Genomic DNA, 20,858 nt, shown 5'->3' on the forward strand with positions numbered 1-20,858 from the left:
TTAGTTTATTTATTTATCACCTTGTGCACATAAACAACTAACGTAATATATAAATAGGTGTGCAAGGCGCTGCTTGTATATAGCTTTTTCTTTTAGAAATATCTTTCGGTGGGAAATAATTTTAAATACATTAGTCATTGTTTAAAATTATTTAGAACTTTATCACAACAACTTACGACGAGAAGCTTTATAGTAAAATCTAGAGGATTTATCAACCATAAAAATAATACAATAATAGTTTTACAAAATGACAGAAATAGTTTTAAAACACCACATTAATCGACTAATATTTTTCAACTTACTAAGATACGCAACGCTCGGCGCGGTCCCACACTATTAGAATCATATCATTTCCGCTTAGTGCGAATATGGTGCACGTGTCTAGCCGTACCAAAAATTACATTTGACTTACTTGTGTGGTATTCTTGATTAATGGAATATATTTCGTATAAATAGATTGATTGTTACTTTATATTTGTGAAATAGTGTGTTGTTCACCAGCAAATAAGGTACATTTGTCAATAAGTTACTTAAAAATATCCCCCGGGTCAAGCCGCCAATCCGCCATATTGGCCATGTTGTTGGCGTTGCGAGACGCGCGATAACTTATGAGCTCGTGCTTATTTTAAATGATCTAGAAACAAATATAACTATAAGACATTTTCGGTGGTTAACGCAAAGGTATACAATAATAACTATTATTAAAAACTGTTTACAAAGCTACGGATGTTTTGGAACTGCGTCGATAGTGACACCGTGTAAATTACCACGTTTGATCGATTGTGAGAAGATAGGTTAAAAGAACTATTTACTTATTAACAGTGCGAACACGTTAGTAGGTATTTGTCCTGTGATTAATCTCCTGTACCAATAAAAAAGTTATCTAATCAATCTAACCTATTTGTTCCTCCATATCGTGATTCGTGGGTGCTAGAAATTGCCGCCACGCATTTGCCAGTGTGCCAAAATCTATATTCTACAATTAACTTTGACCTACGCATTTTGACCACGCTACCATGAGTATTGTTGACGTTAAGTAATCTGGATTAATAGTTTATTTATATTTTTATCAGGTATCATGGTCGGCTCACGTGTTTACGTCGGCGGTCTTCCATTCGGCGTTAGAGATAGAGACTTGGAGAAGTTCTTCAAAGGCTTCGGAAGAATCAGGGACATCCTCATCAAAAATGGCTACGGATTTGTGGTAAGTTCAGCTCTGTGACTTGCAAAATATGCCTACTTGATTTTGCCGCGATTATTATATCAGCAACTTGTTTTTATACTACACACATAATACATAATACTGACGTAATTACTCCGTTTTTTGGTCTAGAATGTTCCTGAACTGTTACCATATAAACGGTGCACTATGTATGCGGTGCAGTATTTTTTGGTACATTTGGTACATTGGACAAATTGGTAGTTGAAATTCGTAAAAATAAAGTACTGTTATAAATATTCATACAAAACAATAAATCATAACAAATTTATATATTAACTTTCATTTCAATTACTCTTTCACAGGAATTCGAAGATTACAGAGATGCAGATGATGCAGTTTATGAACTGAATGGAAAAGAATTACTTGGAGAGAGGTATGATAACATAATCTTCACTCAACAAGACTTTTAATGACAATTTTTTATAATCATTCACTTTTACCTAACTGCTAAAACCCAATGTACCCTTCTACCCTTGTACTATTGAGTAAGTAAGAAGTCCTGTTGTTTCAATTTAATGAGTTTTTTTTTTATCAGCCGGCTCCACATTTCTGTTTGGATGTATGGAGAACTGATATTTGAAAGTGTGCAAGATGATTTGTAAGGACTTAGATACTTCATTCATACATACTTGTTATTTTTTGTAAATTTCTGTAACAGTCAATCTTAACTACTCTCAATTAAATGGGTGAAGCAATAGGTACATGAATGTTAAACAGATCATTTTAGCCCCAATTTATGAAGCTTACCAATTGGCATAATAGCAATTTATATTGATCCAAAAAACCTATATCCTCAGAGTAAATGTGTGCTAATGACTATTTGAGAATGGGAATTTTGCCAAACACATTGAAACATGTAATTGGCTAATTTCTGTTTCCAGGTCAATTTGTAATGAAACCAAACAATTTCTTATTTCTTATCTATCAATTTCAAAGCTGCTCAACCTTGAAATTGGTGAATATTTGTATATGGGTTTGGCTCCCAAAAATGTACCATTGGTTACCAATTGGTAAGCTGTGAACTGTGTGAAGTGGGATGGCACGGTTGGAGTGCGAGGGCGGGTGAGCGGGGTGGGCAGTGCTAACAGTAGACGGGTGTGCCGCAGGGTGGTGGTGGAGCCGGCCCGGGGGATCGACCGCAGCGCCGACCGGTACCGCCGCGACCGCTACTACGAGCGCGACCGCGGCCGGTCGCGATACGAGTGAGTGTCGCTATGTTGTAGGGTGTCGGTGGAGCGGGCGCGCGGCATGCCGCGGGGCTCGGACCGCTGGCGCTGCCGGGAACTGCCGCCGCCGCGCCGCGCGCCGCCGCGCCGGGAACCGTCTGTATTGCGCACACGGGCATGATATGCAACCACATACATGGGCGTAGCCAGGCTTCCTCAAAACGATACACCTCTATACGGCCACCCGCAGTCTCTGCCGGAACTGGCCCCCGACCAAAGGTAATGCCCATCGTTATGCTGGGCGACAGAGGGTTGGTGACAGAAACACCACAATCATCCGAAATCTAATCCTAGCTACGCTCATGCCACATTCCCCTCTCGCATACCTTCGTCCTGACATGGACTTTATCTTGTTGGTCTCAATTTCGTCCTTACCAATGTTCGATCTGAACACAGTAGTTAAATTTTAGTTTAATTCTTTATCTTTGTCAAATTATGTAGGTACTTTTTGTGCAAGCCTCACAAAATTTAGTTTCTTGCTAGCATGCAGTGCTTAGTGGCATTAGTTTGTTTTTTTCAAGTAACATATTTTTATACATAGTTTATATTTTCAACTTCTCATCATAATATTTAAATAATGTTATGATCCTTTCTAATGACTTCCTCTTTATTAGCGTAACTGCCCGGTGTTTAAAAAATGACTTATTGTACAGTATTTTTTTGTCTTATGTTTTGCTATGCTTTTGTCATCATCAAACAAGGCCAAACTTCACCTAGATGTACAATACAACTTGCTTCTAGACCAACACTATATTAAATGCAACTTTTTAGAGTATGTAGTTATGTAATGACAATCTCCCTTGAAATTATTTCAAAAAAGTGTCCTCTTTCTTTTTCGTGTTCGTCAATCTTTAGGTCAATAAATTGTAGCCATGGTATGTATTTATAATATGATACAAATGAATGAATCTCAATTTACATTCAGATTCAACATTTATAGTAATAAAAAAAAATTAAGTTATAATTTAGCTTAACTTTGATTTCAGTTAGTTTGTGTAGTTGGCTATTATTATTATTATCAAACACAGCAGCACATTGTAATTTAGTTTTTATCATTGCAGGCATTATTTGTGAGTACAAAGTATTAACAGATAATTTTTGATACAATTTTACTTGCTTTAGATAGTAAATCAGTAGATAAGTATATTATTTGATAATCAACATAATATTGCAGTAACAAAGTCACCTTTGATATTTTTTTACATCTTAAACCAGTAAATCTTATGTTTTATGGGTAAATTGTGTAATTTCTGTTGTTTTCATTCTTATACACTCAATATTATAAAATAGTATTCTCATTTTTATACAGGTAATCAAATACCTGCAAAACAAATTTCATTTAAATTGGTTGAAGTGCCTCCATTAATTATAATTTAGTTTCATGTATGTACTTTCAATAGATTTCAACCTGTGTGATCCTTGCAACATAGAATCATGGTTAATTGTAAATTAATTAGAGTACAGGATGTACTCTAACATCATCTAACAATCGACTAACCTCAAAAGAGTCACAATTGGGATAACTACGTGCGAACATAAATTGTCTAAGATAAAATACGATACACTATTTCATAGCAGCTTGCGGACACAAAGCTAATGGATTTTGTTTTGTTTCACAGTGACTACAGTTATAGATATGGACCGCCGACGCGCACCGAGTATCGTCTAGTCGTCGAAAATCTGTCTAGCCGCATTAGCTGGCAGGTAAGAACCGCTGCCGGGACACCATTGGGCCCATCATCATTCCATCACCTATCACCCAGGGTCCCGGACATCTTCACGTTTTCTTGAGGGCTGGGCGGACTGCGTCACACGGACGTTCATACTGATAGTCGCGAGCGTGAGGACTGAGGACACATCATCCAACCTCTGGAGCCACTGGACGGAACCCTAATGTACGGACCATGCTGCCAATGACGCTTGAAGTGACGAGGCCTAAGTTGCTGAAAGAAGACAATCTCACAGTGCAAACTATACCAATGAAGGAAAATGAGAAGTAAGGATACTGACAGTGTTTGCTTGGACTGATGACGCAAGGATTGAACACAGTAAATGGATACACGGACCTTTGGCAGATATATCGACGACCACCTTCACGGCCTCGAGAGCTACACTACTATATTTGCTTTACTAATCAAAACAAAAATAATTTGTCGAATAGTATTCATCATAACTTTAACTTAGCATAACTACATAATTAAACTTTCAAACTTAGCACTGTGCATAACATTCATTATTCTAAAAGAAGTTATGTTTTTTTATACAAGTGTTGTATGAAACTTCCTTACGAGCTTTATAGATAATTTTTAAAAACAACAGAAGGTGGCGTATCGTGGCCAGAGTCCTCGATGTAGCGCTGTGTGCGATGTGGTCTGAGGCGATGTTAGGATCGGTCCCGGCGCCGCGATGTGATGACGGCCCACCCGCCCGTGACTCCAGCCGGACGAGCCCCCGGTGGCCCCCGACAAGGTAAAGTCGACAGGGGGGCACAGACAACAGGAGCCGTTTCTCGTTATGTGCAATCTCCCATTTTAAATTCATATTTCATTGTTACCTTTAAGTTCTTTAACATTCTTTGAATCACAATGGTGAAGTAGATGATATGCCATAATATTGTTGCATCACTATTGTGAAATTGCATTCGAATCATTATGTTAGTCCGTCAATTTTTATTTTCTTGTTATAGCTTGAACAGATTTTCGTATAGTAAAATTCGCTCGGTATCATTGTTTACACAGAAGATGTGCAACTGGTGCAGAACAAAATCGAACAAGGCATTGTGAAAATTTAGAAGACGACTGAGTGTCATTTAAACTTGCAAAACAAGTGGACAGAAAGTCCCAGCGCCCATAAAGGATGTCGAGCGTCACGACTGGTGGCAGTTGAGCCGTGCGGAGCTGATTAATGGATGGACAAATAGTATGTGGTGTCAAAAAACAAAGAGAGGACTCACTTTTGGCCCAAAAGTGCAACCCAGTGTCTAAACCAAAGATGGATGAAATGGCTAAAGATCGATTTTAAATTTGGACTATGCGATGAATACCAGAATTTCCCGAGTCAGACAGAATTGATTATGCCAGGATCGAACATGAATCATTGATGGTGGCAGGGAGTTCACATAATAGACAGGCTTGGATAATAGTTGACTGAAGCAACTTCCCACTTGTTGTAAACAATGGTATCCGTTGAGAAAAATATGCGAAAACTCTGTGAAAGCAAAACTATCGTTTCATCATTTTATTTTGTTAGGATCTTTATCTAAATAACGTATCCTGGTCGCATACTCGCTTAGGCGTTCTTATTATTTTCGTCACACTTTTCCAAAAGTCATGATGATATCGTATTTTTACCATCTTTCGGGGCTGAAAACCTTGATGCCAAATTATCTACTGAATTTGACTTTTGAAAAAGTTTTTCAATCATGTTGTTTGGATAGGATATTAATACTACCTATTGGTTTACAGGATTTAAAGGATTACATGCGTCAAGCTGGCGAAGTTACTTACGCTGACGCTCACAAGCAGCATAGAAATGAAGGGTAAGTTATTTTCCACTAGTCTTATGTTCCATTATTATGTGTACAGCACACATGATTTGTATGTTTATAATAATCGCATAGAAACTTATTTTGACTGCTAGAGATTTCTAAATGATGATACTATACAATTTACCATCTTTCGGGGCTGATAGCTCTTGATGACAAAATTTTATCTGAAGAAATTCTATCAATTTTACCTTTACTTTATCTAAAGTCAAGGTGTCTAGATGCCAAAAAAGATATAATGTAATATTTTTGACAGTGTTGTGGAATTTGCGACTCACTCTGACATGCGCGCGGCTATCGAAAAGTTGGATGGTACTGAGCTCAACGGGCGTCGCATTCGTTTGATCGAGGCTAGACGTGGCTCGCGCCGCCGCACTCGCTCCTCGTCGAGTCGCAGCCGATCGCGATCCAGAGACCGAAGACGCAGCCGCTCCAGGTAACTAAACCTGTAAAGCAGTAACACTTATGAGTGTTTAAATATTCTCATTGTTAAAGGCCTTATTAGATCATGTCTTATTTTAAATCTTTCAGTTTATACACTCTTCCAGTCTTTCTAAATGATGATACTACATTTTTTACCATCTTTCGGGGCAGAAAGCTCGTGTTGATGAAACTCTTACTGACATTATGCGTCAGTAACTTAATTATTGTTATATTTATTTTAAAACAACTAGTAACTGTTCTCGGTTGTTATTTTACAGATCTCGCTCGCGCCGTTCCTCGCGCAGTCGCTCTCGCTCCAAGTCTCGGCCAAAGAGCAAGAGCCCAGCCCCCAAATCCCGCTCCCGATCACGTTCCAAGTGAGTTTAAAACTCGAACCACCAACTCTGATTCTGCTACGTAAATTAAGTAGTATTGCCACAAACAAATTGAGAAGTGTAATTTAAATCATGTTATGGCTACTAAAGTAATTCACCTGGCAGGATCTTGAAAACTAATCTTGTACAGTTATCATAAGGCACTTAATGCCATTAGTTAAATAGTCCCAAATATAATTAATTAAACAAATCATTTCAATAGTTGAGACATAATCATACAATTTGGAGCAGACTATTTAGCTTTAACTTGAGGCTAAAGCTATATATTTTTGTTAGAATTGACTTATTTATGTAGGTCAAAAGTGTGTGTACTAATACTGGATTTCTAAGTAGTCTGCTAATTTTCACAACTACATCTCTCTCAAAATTATCTCAAATTACGCTTGCATGCATTGTTTCTTTCTCAAATGCAAAAGCTCTAGCAGAAATATTAATAATATCCGAATATGCATGAATATATAAAATTAACCTAGTTATTCATTTGACTAGGTGTGTAATTACTTGCGCTGAGCAAAATTTAAAACTGTAAGTACTTAGCCAATAGTACAATATCTATAGTAGATGTTATTAGTGGATTATAACTATAAACGTGTCGCAAAATTAATTTGCCTCGCGTTAAACTGTTTCAACTTCTGTCAAAATGTCTTAAAATATAAAAGCTATTGCTGTGAAGCCATATTTTGTTGATCAATTTATGTACAAATTGGCATTTTGACAGATATAATTGTCTGATGCGTATAGTAGACGTAACTAAACCCAGCTATTACTACCATTTCTGGCGTTCGATGTCGGCGTCGATTAGGGATCGCAGTCGTTCGAAGTCGCGGTCTCGGTCGGCGTCCCGTAGATCTGAACGCCGCTCGGCGTCCCGTAGATCCGAACGTCGCTCTGGCTCGCCGCGACCCTCCGCCGAACGGAACGGGGAGAAGTCTGCCTCCAGATCTAAGTCCCGCTCACCGAAAGCAGCTTCCAAGTAAGTTTCAATGTGTGCTTTCAATCGTTGTCTGACGGTTGTGCGAATGTTGTGAGCTTATTTTTCTATAGTTACGTGCTCTTCGTAATATATTAATACCTATTTTTTAAATCTATTTCACTCTTGTTTTGTCGTCTTGAGCACGTGAGTAAATACATTGTAAACGTTTAACTTCTTATCGTTGTAGTACTGTTTAATGTAGTCTGAATGAGATAAATAATTCATGAAATATAATCTCACATATAAATTACAAGCATTATTGTCAGATGAAAGGATAATCTTAACATATTGGCATCTACATATTAACAAAATTCATCAAATGTTATTGATATTGATTGCACATTACAAATACATTATTAACTCGCTCCATGTTTTCCCGCATCACGAAGAGAAGCCGTCCCAAGGTGAGCATACGATGTCGGCTAACACTTGCTGTTATAACTTAACACACAGTCTAATAGAATAAGGTCTTAATAATAAAATCATTGTAACATATTTTACTTAAGCTAAATAATTGTCATACATCAAAACATTTACTAATAACTTCTCATATTTCGGGCTCTTGCTGATACAATCTATAAACGCAAGTAACTGCTTAAAATTTCAAATATCTGTCATTAACTTCGCTACTAACAAAATAATAATACAAACTTGCAATAAATGTAATTTATTGACATGAAAATGTTTCAAATGCTGTAACTGTCTTGTAATTGAACAGGGAAAGATCTCGATCCCGCAGCAAGGAGGCGTCTCCGAAGCGTGAAGAAGAGAGGCGTCCCAGCAAGTCCCGGTCCCGCTCGCGGTCGCCGCACTCGCGCTCGGGCTCGCGCTCCCGCGACCGCTCGGCGTCCCGCTCGCGCTCCGCCTCCCGCTCGCGCTCCGCCTCGCCGCGACAGAACGGCGACGCACAAGACCGCGCCAGCACAGACCGCTCGCCACGCAGCGGTGAATAGAATTATTTTAATTATAAGCTACATAGGTTTATTTCTTTTTAGATTTTACGAGTTCGTGACCTCGATGATTCTTTACTTTTCCTTAATGTTCCCTTTGTCGACCCGTACGGTCAATATTCATTGTCAACTAAGTATCAACTCTGACTGTTTTCTACCTAAAAACAAAATCCGATTTGCGAAGGTTCTATGTGCAATTTTATAGTAGAATAGTATACGATTTTTTTTTGACATTTGATTAATAAGTTGGCATGTAAAAGTACAATTTGAACCTACTTTTTGGACAGTATTTAAAAATGTTTACGCTTTGGTGTCACGATAATGTAACATAAGATTTATTGCGCACCGTGTTGGTATTTTTATCTTACACGAGTGATAGATGTCATTGTTTGTAGGGATGTTTAGGATCGCTTTGTGGGCTAGTGGGCAAATAGATACTTATACCGCGTAAGAGAAAAATCTACCGAAAATGTGACTGCAATTTGAATTTAATTTATAATAATTGTGTTTTCAAAAGTGTAATTTTATTTTTCTATGATTCTTTAATGCTTCAGTCACTCGATGCATTTAGGTTTATTTAAAGGCTATTTGCCCCATATTTTAAGAAAAGTAACAACATTGACGATATTTTGTTGAATACCTATTTTTAGGTAAAAGATGTAATAAATAAGATTCAATTCAAACATCTTAATTATAATTTCTACTTGGTAGGCTAATTATGTATTTTGTAAATAGTATATTTGTTACTAATAACCAAATAATAAATAAGTCTCTACCACATTCCTATGTTTTATTCTGCACCCATTCATTTATTAAACATTTCAGCCTTCAAAAGGTCTCCAACTAACCCAATTACCTCAGTTGTCTGATATCTAGTATCTTAAGTTCTTGTTTAAATGATTCTATTAATTATAGTTAGGTTTTAACGTTACTATATGGTACGCCACTATTTTTCACTATTAAATTAAGAATATACTAAGGAAATTAGCCAAACTTTTTTTTTACACAAAGCTATCTAATCTCTTAGCAGACCTTGTATTACGAGTATTAGAAAACTGATAAACATACTTATATATTTCTAAATACATGCGTAATATAGACAAATTACACCCAGACACAGAACAATGATCATGCTCATCAGTATGTCCTGGGTGGGGTGGGAATCGAACCCACGACCTCCACTTTAGCAGTCAGGGTCACTAACCACTGCCCGATCGGAAGCTCAGTAAATAGAATAATATTGCTGATGGAAAACTAAAGAAGGAACAGAAATAAAATGAGCATGACTTAACTTTTTCCTGATTTAGGAGCCCTTATATACTTTCTATCTACAGGTTTTTAATATGCGCCATATATAGTCGTTAGACGATGTATATAATACGGCCTAGTGAATTGAGCTGTTCTACTGAGCTAGCGGTTTCAGCTGCTCAAATGGCAAGGAATCGTCAACATCTTGCTAACTAAATGCTTTCTAAAATATATCAACAAACAGTTCCATTTCTTTAGGTAGGTATTCAAAAGAGGTCAAACAATCTTATGGGGTATAAGGAGTGAACAATCTTGGTCTTTTCATACTGTGCGACGGTAAGTAGCCCTTTTTGTCTTCCTCTTTAAGTTTTGGCCTCAAAGGTTTTACTAAGTACTTGAGTAACTGAGCTTTTATTAACCATATTTTTTTATTTATTAATCGCCAACCCGCTACTAATCTAGACATGGCTGACAAGAATGAAACTCATTTTGCTAGATGTTAGTTAATTTAAAATATTTTTTTCTTTTGCCAAAGGGACTGTCACGTTAACATTGGGTTACTGTAACCTCGATACAGAACCGAAATTTTTCTCGATGTATCTCACGGACTGAATAAATTTATGCATCCACATTATAAGTACACGAAAAGAAGATTTTTTTTGGGTTTTAATTATTTTAAGGGTTTTGAACCCAGAACTCTACTTGCCGGGAGACGGTGCCTATACAAATTATTATCCGCTGGTGATCTTAAAAATATACATACATGACCCATTATATTAACAATTTGCACAACATTGTAACAAAGTATGTAATTTATTAGTAATTCATTTATTTAACTCACTTAACATTTGGCATTAAAGGCAAGAATGTAGTCACATGCGTGACAAATAACAGTAGTCGTGTCTTGAATTTCGTATTTTGTTATGATGCGCGGAAAAATGTCAAGCAGTAGGTAAGATAAAGGTAATATTGAGCCTTCTTGTACAAACAGGTGCGACCCGCCAATCAACTTAAGTTATGTAGATATTAAATGTGCAATAGGAGTTACTTATCTATTTAATTGCTATTTTTTTCTAGAGGTATAGATATTTAAGATGAAAAATGATGACAGTTAAAATATTTTTTGGTAATTATAGTTTTTGATTCTAGGCATTTATTATTAGTGTTCATATTTTAAGCTGGTTTATAAGTATATTAGTAATAGTTTTATAAAATATTGTCCTATATACAGACAAAATAGAAAAAAACATTATTTGGTCTGATGATGAGATGTCATGAAGAGAAAGGGGGACCTTTTTCCAGGTGTGGGATCCAAAACAGGCTAATAAAAAAAAACAACAATTTCGTGGACTCTGCTTTCTCAACAACCTCTCTACTTTAGCGCACGTTATCGAGTTAAAATGTTACAAATCACGTGCACAAAGACACTCAGACTCGGACAAGCTTTAGTGGATCACACAAATGCTTGTCCTATGCGGGGATCGAACCCTCGACACGTCGCGCTCAGTGGGTTTGGCGCGGTGACCTCAACCACTCGGCTATCCGTGCAGTAATTTGATATGAAAGTTAAACATTTTCAATTTTTTAGTGCTGGTTTCTTGAAGATTTTGTTAAAAATTAACTATTTTTCAGCTCGTCTCGCCTTATTCGGACGGACGGACAGATAGCCGAGCCTTTATAATCTGGTCATGTTTAATTCGTTGTTACCTTTTTTTACGGGTCCTAAAAAAACTTATATTTATATAGCCTCTCTTACACATAATAATTTCCCAAATTAAATAGTAGCTAGCACGAATCTCCATTTTTTTATTGTTACTCAATACTTCGCCAACTTAGGGCAGAATTTATTTCCCGTCGAGCAACGTATAATACTTGCAATTGATTATTCGGTAGATTCATTTTCGATTTGATCGCAATGCCACCAAGTCCAAGTAATAACGTCAAAAAAAAATTATTAAGGCACTTATTATGTTTTGTACTTAGGTACTACTATGAAAGCTGTTCCAGAATTTGCATCTAGTCACGCCCACAATAATTACTTAAATGTTTATCCTGTAGGCTAAAAACACCCTATACAATTACACAAGTAGTAAGTACTTATAGATATTATGATAAAAAGTGAATCTTATTACATATAGAAAAGGCTTTTCATATTTATTTACGTGTGTATTCGGTGTATTCACTTTCACTAAGGTCAAGGTAGGGGTTATTAAAAAAAATGTCAGTTTTAATTTTTTGTAAACAATTGTTTATTATTAACATTTTATTTCTCGTTTGCATCCACTGCAATAATTACACTTCGTCACAAACACTCGCTGGCAATTTATCACCATAATTAGCAATACAATGACTTTTATTCTGTTAGAATCTATTTATGGAATACCATCTGCGGCTCAGCAGAAGAGTACTTTCATTTTTCTTTTGAAACATAATAATTATATGTGAATATACCAAAAGGTAATAAAATAATACTAAGACAGATAACAGGTAATTGTACTTTGCCCAGTAGGACGAAACGTAGAACAATTAAGACAATCACTGGTTTCACATGCAAAATAAACAATAATAAGAAAATAGCGAAATTAAAAATAAGATTTATAGATAAAGGCTACTTAGCTAAGTAATGGAATGATTTGAAACGTTATCTTTTAGTATACTCACACGCGGTATAATACATTCATGATTTAATAAAATGTGTCCAAAGTATCAATAAGTCAATTTACGTCAGTCAATTGTAAACTTAAGCTCAAAAAATAATTAAACAATGATTTTTGTTAATAAAAATTAAAGAAATTCACAATAATTATAATCATACGGTTGTAATAAATAAATTAAAAATACTGTCATTTTATTATTCGGAATGGTAATCATAATTTTGATATCATTACCGAAATTCTCAAAAAGAAAAATGAAAGGTTCACTGTGATCAATTAAGTACAACAATTATGATTCTATTTTTAGTACATTTGGATGTTCCTTTATTTCCTCATAATTTAAACTTATTTGTCATCTTAAAAAATTAAATACAAGAGAATTATTATTGATCATCAGTCTATTCATATTTTTACAATTTTGTCGATTTAACCTTTTTAATCTACGCTCGAGTACAAAAGGCAACATAAGAGGTGATCACCTATCACTTACCGCATAATATCTACACGGACTTTATAAAAATGTAATTTAACATAAATTATTTCATAATGACGATTCGCGGTCAACGCGGCACACACGACGCACTGTGACGTCACGTGTGTCGCCCGAGGCGAATCTACAAACACAACATAGCTCGAGAACTGTACCTATTAAAATAAATAAGTTAAAACAAGCAGAGTTATCGTGTCTTATGTTGCCTAATGACACACTTTATATTGTCTCAGTACTCTTATAAGTAATGGAGAATATCCTTACAACACTAAAACTTACGCTTTTATACACAATGACTTAGGTTTCGACAATTTGTTTCTATAAGTACTGAATTTAATTTTAACCTATGGACTAATTACGTGCGTGAATATTTGTGTGGTGCGACAGCGACTTGTACAGCCTGCCTGCGCGTGCGCATGCAGGCCGCAGAAATGGCGGTCACAGTCTCAGGAACGTTAAATTATCGTGCTAACTGCTCTACATCCCGAGTACGGAAGTTAAGAAAAAAAGGAAAAAATCTACGTCGATTTTCAAGAAAACCTGATCAAGATTTTTCATGGAGAAATTCACTATAATAATCATAGGAACAAACGACAACAATTAGTCAATCACAAAATATAAATCAATGTGAAACTGATGAACGCATCATTCGCGTTATTTTTTTTATAAATTAGTCTAATCTTATTTTACGCACGGTTTGGCTTCTATACTGGTGCGAGTCTAGAGGGATAGTGTGAGTGGTGTGTAGTGGTCCCGGCGCGACAGTGGCGGCCGGCGCGCGAGCCCGCACGGTCGCGCCGGGAGGCGGCGTCAGGCGGCGGACCGAGCCGCGAGACCCCGCACACCTTACCTATACTTGGGGCCGAACCATTCTGCTAACCGTGTAAACGGCCTAAAATTCTCCAAAACATTAAAATTGTTAAAAATATATTCGATTTTTGTCAAGATTTAGTGAATTTATTTGAGTTAATTACACAATGTATGTCTACAGGGTCGTCAGAATGGCGTTGCCGCAAGCGTACAGAGATCGCGACGTGGACGGCGTCCACTGGCCCCTCGGCCCGCGCGGTCCTCGCTCGGCGCGACGCTTGCCGATCAGGGGCGGAAAAAACGCGATCCGTCCCGCCAATACTATTTACAGGGGCGTACGAATCGCTCTCTTAAATAAATACATCGGAACGCTTAAAACTAGCCGTTTATACAGGGTCACTTTACACTTTAACGCTATATTTACACGCGGCGCACAGCCTGTTTCGCAAGAGCGTCCGTTGTGAATAAATAAGTTAGTGTTTGTCCATTGTCGCGTTTGTATCACTACACTTGTGTCGCGTACGTCGGCGGCAAGCAATGGTCGTCTAACACATACACCCCTCCGCCTTCTAGCGCTCGCTTCACTAGCGACGTATCGCTGTAACAATAGAAAACTCACATTAGTTACATTGCCTTGTGATTGGAAAATATTTGAATAACAACAAATCTATAGTAGTTAGAAGTGTTTGTGCAGAGTGTTGGGGTATAGTGATACTGACCTATTGGCACAGTAGGCGGAGTCCGCGGAGAGCCGCGAGAGTCTGGGGTCGAGCGCGGCCAGCAGGCGCGCGCTCTCGGTGTTGAGCGTCTTGCGCTTGCACTCCTCGGCGGCGGCGTTGTGCGCGTTCTGGCACTCGGCGGCGGGCGCGTCGCACTTGCCCCACGTGTTGCGGATCACGTGCCCCGTGGCGTTGGCCGCGTTCTGCGCGCGCGCCTCCGCGTCCGCCGCCGCCGCCGCGCGCTTGCGGCGCCGCCTCACGCACACAATGCCCAGCACGGCCGCCAGCGCCGCCAGCGGCACGGCCGCCGTCACGCTCGCGATCCACGCCACCTGCTGGCCCGACAGCCGCTCCGCGCCCAGCTCGTCGCCCACGCGCCGCAGGTTCACGCCAGGCTGCTTGGCCGCCAGCTCCGCCAGCGACACCGTACACGACTTGCCGCCCCAGCCCGCCGCGCACGCGCAGTGGTACCCGTCCACGCGGTCTCGGCACGTGCCACCGTTCCGGCACGGCCCGGACGAGCACTCGTCGATGTCTATACTGCAGTCTTTGCCGGCGAAACCGGGCCGGCACCGGCACTCATAGTCGTTATCGAGGATCAAACATTCTCCACCGTTTGCACAGGGTTTGGCGAGGCACAGGTCCACTCTGGTTTCGCAGCGCGGCCCAAGGAATCCGGGCGCGCACTGACAGCGTTGACCGTTGACGAGGTCGACGCAGGTGCCGCCGTGTTCGCAGACTATGCCGGCGCAGTCGTCGATGTCAATCTCACAGCGGTTGCCTCGGTAGCCAGGTTTGCAGGTGCATTTGAAACCGTCGCCGGCGCGCGCGCAGGTGGCGCCGTTTCGGCAAGGACTGGCGGCGCAGGGGTCGGCCTCGAGCGCGCAGTCCGGCCCCGCGAAGCCCACGGGACACACGCACACGTAGCCCGCGTTGCGCGGCTCGCACACGCCGCCGTGCCGGCAGGGCCGGTCCGCGCACGTGAGGCGGCGCGTCTCGCAGCGCGCGCCCTCGTAGCCGGCCGGGCAGGCGCACGCCAGCTCGCCGCCCTCGTCCGGCACGCACGCGCCGCCGTTCAGGCACGGCCGCACGGCGCACGAGTGCTGCGACTTTTCACAGTCGGGGCCCGTGTACTCCTTGGGGCACATGCAGGTGTAGCTGCCCTGGCCGGTGTTGTGGCACGTGCCGCCATTGCGGCAGGGCCGGTGGTTGGTGCAGTAGTTGAGGTCCTGGTTGCAGAACAGCCCGCCCCAGCCCTCCTCGCAGATGCAGTCCCAGGGCCGCGAGCAGGTGCCGTGCACGCAGCCCGGGTGCCGCTCGCACTGGTCGCACAGCTCGCCCACCCAGCCCGAATGACAACTGGAATTGAAGAACAACATTCGTTAGCAATGAATAGGACGTGATAACAAGCGACAAAAACTTTGTCTTTATTCTCGTAGCGAACAATGAGGAGGATGAATGATTTAGTCTCGGAGGGAGGTACACTAGCGTTTAGCACAAAGGTGTGAAGTGGTACTCACATGCATTCGTCGGGCTTGAGGCAGTGGCCGTGCTCCGCGTCGCAGCCGGGCAAGCATCGCGCTGCAACAATAAAAACACATTTGTTAGCACGTCACAAAGACAAAGCGCGCACAATGGCGCGGGACTACACTCATGGATTTCTTTAATTGTACAGGAAGCAGGATCGTTTAATCATCGGAATGATATTCGATTCCCGCGCGCGGTATCTCGCATTAGCGTTGGAATCTGTGTGCAGTTTCGCTGTAAAGGACACGGCGCGTGCAACAAAGAGAGAGGTTCGTTAGCGTCCCAGGCCGGGGGCCGGGGGCGAGGTCGCGCGCACACACTATTTATCTTCACTCGCACCAACTCGTAACTACAACGAAATCCTCTTTGAACTTTATAACCTGCATTAAATTAAAATTTCACTTTAAATTTTACGGGTAGAGACACTCAGTCTTGGCTCTGTATCGTGTATTCAGGATTTCTAATTATATTTCGACCATAATGACTACAGCAACAGCATAAGTAAAACTTGTTCATGAAGTATACCCTGTTTAAACCTAGCGAAGAGGATTCCTACGATATCGCCGGGTACCAGTTCATCGCGGCATTCGTAACGCATGAAAGTAGTACAATTGAAAGTTACGCGGTAATGTATGCTCGGTGTTAAGAAAAATTGTTTTGAAATAAGAAGTGCGGTGCGGAGTCGTATCGGTCGGGTGCGCATGGGCAAGTTATCGGAGCGAATACAAAGGGGGGCAGATAGCGCGGGGAGTGTAACCGTCGCTCGACCGTTACTATTCCCCTAACTCGCTAGAAAAATACTAGACGCCATCTTGCTCATAACTTTCATTCCCTATCCGAATGCAAATGTAAACTGGCTTATTCCGGTTCTAAATTGAACAAGGAAGCAATTTCAGCGAAGCTCCGATTATACCGGGGAGTTGGCGATGTATTTTCTAAGCTTAAGAGACGCTCGGGAGCTGCATAAAAGAGATTAGCCTTCCCGCCGCACACCCTAGACTCTATTATAGGTTTAAATACAGCCGAGCGAGCGTAAAGCCCCCGAACTTGCGCGAGTGCTCGCAAATCGGCTTAAGCCGCACTCCTCCGAATTGGTAAACTCAGTCACGCGGTAAGTCGTATTATCATAGCTGCTAAGTTTTTTACCGCCGAGAAAATTGAAAAGCACGTAAGCCGCTTTCACGTACTCTTCAAACTTTCGCAAATAAAATAAATTGTTATTTTAAACAATCGTTCTCATGATCTCCACTTGGCCATTATAATGCATTTATTAATAAAGCTATATGAGGAACACAAGAGACTAAGAAAAAGTAAGGCAGGCGCCACGTTCGGTCCGCGCTGGTAGATCAAAGAGCTCGAGTGTCGGTGTCAGTGTACCGTGGCCGCACTCCAGACCACTCGAACTTATCTTGACCCTCGAACTGAGGTAAAACGGTAGTAAAAATTACACTCCAAAACCAATTTAGCCGGTAAGTGGGCACGAAGGAGCCGCAGGGAGGATGTGGTGGTGGGCTCTGCAGACCTATTAATTATTATCAATGAACATGAGCTGTATCGATTCGTAATGAAAGGCTAGCGTGCGCCGCACTGCGACCAAGGTCCCCGCGGGAGCCGAGGACAGGTAGCGCGACGAGACCTTCCTGACACTTCCCACACGTGCTCGGCAAATATTGAACTGTTCCACATCTGCTTCTATCCCAAACGGAAATTAGGTGCGCGTGGGATTCGCGATACAACACAGAAGATAATATTCGTGAGAACTTTACTCTTGTTAACAATTAGGCGAAATTAAGCGGACGTTAAGGGTTCCTCTCGCGATGTTTACCCTATCATTAAGAAGCAGAGCTGGACGCGGATAATGCCGGCGGGACATGCAAATAAGTTTTCGGGATTGTTAAGCTTTCCCAGAAGGCGAGATACCGTTCGGCAGATGTTAGCCAGCTTTCGTGACACGGTCAAGTACAGAGTTTATTTCGATTGGTGTTCAGTTCTCGTTTAAAGGTGTTTTTGACCCGGTTCGTGGCATCTGTGTAGCGGGCCGCGAGCGCGGGGCTGTGTGCGTGCGCGAACCCACTGCGTTGTTTTCATTACATTATGGCCGCTTCTCTCGCTTTTACATTTTCGTAATCGCCGATACAAACTCCGCCGATAGGGTTGCCGAGACTTTTATTGGCGTACGTTTGTGTAACATACGACCGTTTACATTGCCGATATCGCTCCTTTCACACGTTCCACTTACAAATATATTTCTTGCGTTACCGTCCGATCGGATCGGGATGTTTCGAATATCTATCGTGTCGAGCTATTGATTGTTTACTTTTTCCAGAAAATTGTGATTTCGTGGTTATGGAGTCGCGTGGAGGCTGCGGCGGCGGGCGCGCACAGCCCTGGCGCGCGAGCGAGACGGCGCGCTACACGGCGCGAGGCGCGGCCTCTCTGTCTGGCGCGTTTTTTGCGGCGCCGGAGTGTGGGAACGCGGCGGCAGGTGGGGCTGCCGAGATTGCGACGCGACATCCGCCCGGCCACAATGCATCTCGCCGAGACGCACAGCTTTGTTTCACAATACGAGTCGCGATGTGCTTAACATGCGCCAGGACGTCCTAATGACGTGAGACCACGTATTTTATTAGAAATGTACTAGATCGTCTAGTGAAGTTGAACGGACATCGGTGATCGGCCGCGAGCGTAGCGTCCGCTGCTTTTGTTTACAAACGCATCATTCGCGGTGGAACGCAAACACCGACCACGCGGGGACGGTCACACGCTAGCAATAAACTATGACGGCCACAAGCCTAAACACATATTAATACTGTCACTTCACCATCGTACAACTCTATTCGGAATTTATTTCGAGACATAAAATATGATATCATTTTAATCAATTAGAAAATTACAGTGTCGTTAACCGGCCAGCTCGTATGACATTTACTAGCAATTATTTTGATTTGAATACGAAGATAAACCTCATCTTTATAATGAATCTCGGGATTTATAAGATCAGCCTCCAAACAGTTTTATGAATTGTTTCTTATAGCAATGAGAATCGTATTATAAAAAAAATAAACAATGAATCCTAAGATATTAAGAGGTTCTTGACATCGTTATGTGAATGAGCACTTAAGTTTTGATCTAACTATTCTATCTATTGTGATAATGTCAGATATTACAAAATAATATCAAAACGTTAATTAGCGCCAAAGTAATGAAATTTAATGTCCCATTACGAATGGAATTAAATAAAACTACATTCATAGGAAAATATCTCTCTCTACATTAAATATAATATTCGGTTGTAATTACTATGAAACTATACCTTATATTATTTTATAGCGTCGAGACTTACAAAAAATATGTGATTAAAATTATGAGTCGTTTGCTTGGAGGTCGGCCGATGGCACGGGAAGTAGAAATAACCTTATAAATAATGTGAATAGGCTAATAGTGATATGGGGCTAATTAAAAATACGATTTACGACTTCGGGCTATGAGATAATTAGTGCCATTACTATTCGCGTTTAAACATGACTTCAAACTCTACAGAGGTCGCTTACAGCTGTCAAAGTATGTTCGAAAATGGAACCATCATATTTTACTTTATTGAGAGTTTAATGGCCTTTTTATATTTTATGCGAATGTAAATAATAACCCGTGCAACAGATGCTGAGATGCTGCCAGCATTAAAATTTGCATTTATATACAACCTTTTTGGTCGTCTTGTATTTTTTTTTATGACAAATTAGGGTGTGTCATACATTCCTGTTACATCATTACGTTTCTATGACAGTCGCAATTATAATGTTTATGAGAGGATGTCGGACTAAAAATTGTCGACAATTTAATGAGGAAGAGTAATTGTAGGCCGCGCTATATGTTAACTGGGGTATTGGAAATTTAGGACGGAGGTGACGCTACGCAAAATATGTCTTACATAAGAGAAAAAATCAAGGCCCACTATTTATAGTAAGATGAGGTGAATCAGGCGTTCCGATTTTCAGGTTGGAAATAAAATTAGGAACACCTACTAATCTATATTCTAAAACTATTTTTATCGTTCTACTATGGTATATTTTTAGGTCTATTGTAAGTTTTTTGCTCAGAATGTTTATAAGTTGACTAGCGATCGGGATTTGGCCAGGTAAGATGTGCGCACAAAAGATCTTTTCACGACATACTGGTTAACAAAACTTTGAATGTAGTTAAAAATACAATGAGAAGTAAAACTTGGGTTTAAGTATTGTTAAGACATGAGAATGCAATCAAGGCAGCAAGAATGTTCACAAATATAGAGGGTGTTCTATCTTATCCAAGTCCATGTTTATAACCCCTTCTGCACAATTAATGGGTAGTATGGGTAGGTATAACTTACGTTTTGAGCAATAATCCCCGGTCCATCCCGCTTTGCAGACAATTTCACCGGCGGGCGAGCAGGTGTAGTGTCCGAAGGCGTCATCTCTCGGTCTGCAGAGCACCTCACAGCCCGCTCCGTAGTAGTGAGCGGCACACGTCACTCGGTACGAGAGCCTCAGGTGAGCGTCACCAGGTCCGCCCCACCTCTGCTCCTCATCTATCCATGGACCCCCCACATCGGCAACACTCTGCTTCGTCATACGGGCTATTAGAGTATCTGAAAAGACAATGTACCATTTAGTATTATAGATGTCCTTTTTAAAAGTTGAA

At 40.8% G+C, this 20,858-nt stretch overlaps 2 protein-coding genes across 7 annotated transcripts in view; one reads left to right on the forward strand and one right to left on the reverse strand.

Annotated features, from left to right (window-relative positions):
* The first annotated feature begins 337 nt into the window (after positions 1-337).
* Positions 338-9,001, forward strand: LOC113499340 (serine-arginine protein 55). 6 transcript variants are annotated; one of them, XM_026879780.1, is made up of 10 exons: positions 339-509; positions 1,074-1,204; positions 1,525-1,595; positions 2,329-2,424; positions 4,068-4,152; positions 5,913-5,986; positions 6,249-6,428; positions 6,694-6,792; positions 7,589-7,783; positions 8,502-9,001. In XM_026879780.1, exons 2-10 carry the CDS (start codon positions 1,079-1,081, stop codon positions 8,734-8,736), a joined length of 1,161 nt encoding a protein of 386 aa, XP_026735581.1. In that variant the 5' UTR covers positions 339-509; positions 1,074-1,078; the 3' UTR covers positions 8,737-9,001. The 6 variants fall into 6 exon arrangements, with proteins under 6 accessions (XP_026735586.1, XP_026735581.1, XP_026735583.1 ...); XM_026879782.1 differs by having other exon boundaries at positions 7,613-7,783; XM_026879781.1 differs by lacking the exon at positions 339-509 and adding an exon at positions 542-681.
* A 3,205-nt stretch (positions 9,002-12,206) lies between these two features.
* Positions 12,207-20,858, reverse strand: part of LOC113499279 (neurogenic locus protein delta) — a 33,986-nt gene continuing 25,334 nt past the window's right edge. Inside the window, exons 4-7 of the mRNA XM_026879696.1 lie at positions 20,548-20,805; positions 16,175-16,235; positions 14,655-16,013; positions 12,207-14,533 (exon numbers count right to left, since the gene is read on the reverse strand). Of these exons, the coding sequence (XP_026735497.1) occupies positions 14,440-14,533; positions 14,655-16,013; positions 16,175-16,235; positions 20,548-20,805 (1,772 nt within the window). The 3' untranslated portion in view covers positions 12,207-14,439. The remainder of the gene's footprint in view (positions 14,534-14,654; positions 16,014-16,174; positions 16,236-20,547; positions 20,806-20,858) is intronic.

This window comes from Trichoplusia ni, chromosome 12, assembly GCF_003590095.1.
Source record: "Trichoplusia ni isolate ovarian cell line Hi5 chromosome 12, tn1, whole genome shotgun sequence".
Lineage (NCBI taxonomy): Eukaryota > Metazoa > Arthropoda > Insecta > Lepidoptera > Noctuidae > Trichoplusia > Trichoplusia ni.

Coding starts and splice junctions, on each gene's coding strand:
- LOC113499340 (XM_026879780.1), top strand. CDS start 1,079: ATGGTCGGCTCACGTGTTTACGTCGGCGGTCTTCCATTCGGCGTTAGA. Junction 2,425..4,067: donor CGCGGCCGGTCGCGATACGA/GTGAGTGTCGCT, acceptor TTTGTTTCACAG/TGACTACAGTTATAGATATG. Junction 4,153..5,912: donor CTAGCCGCATTAGCTGGCAG/GTAAGAACCGCT, acceptor ATTGGTTTACAG/GATTTAAAGGATTACATGCG.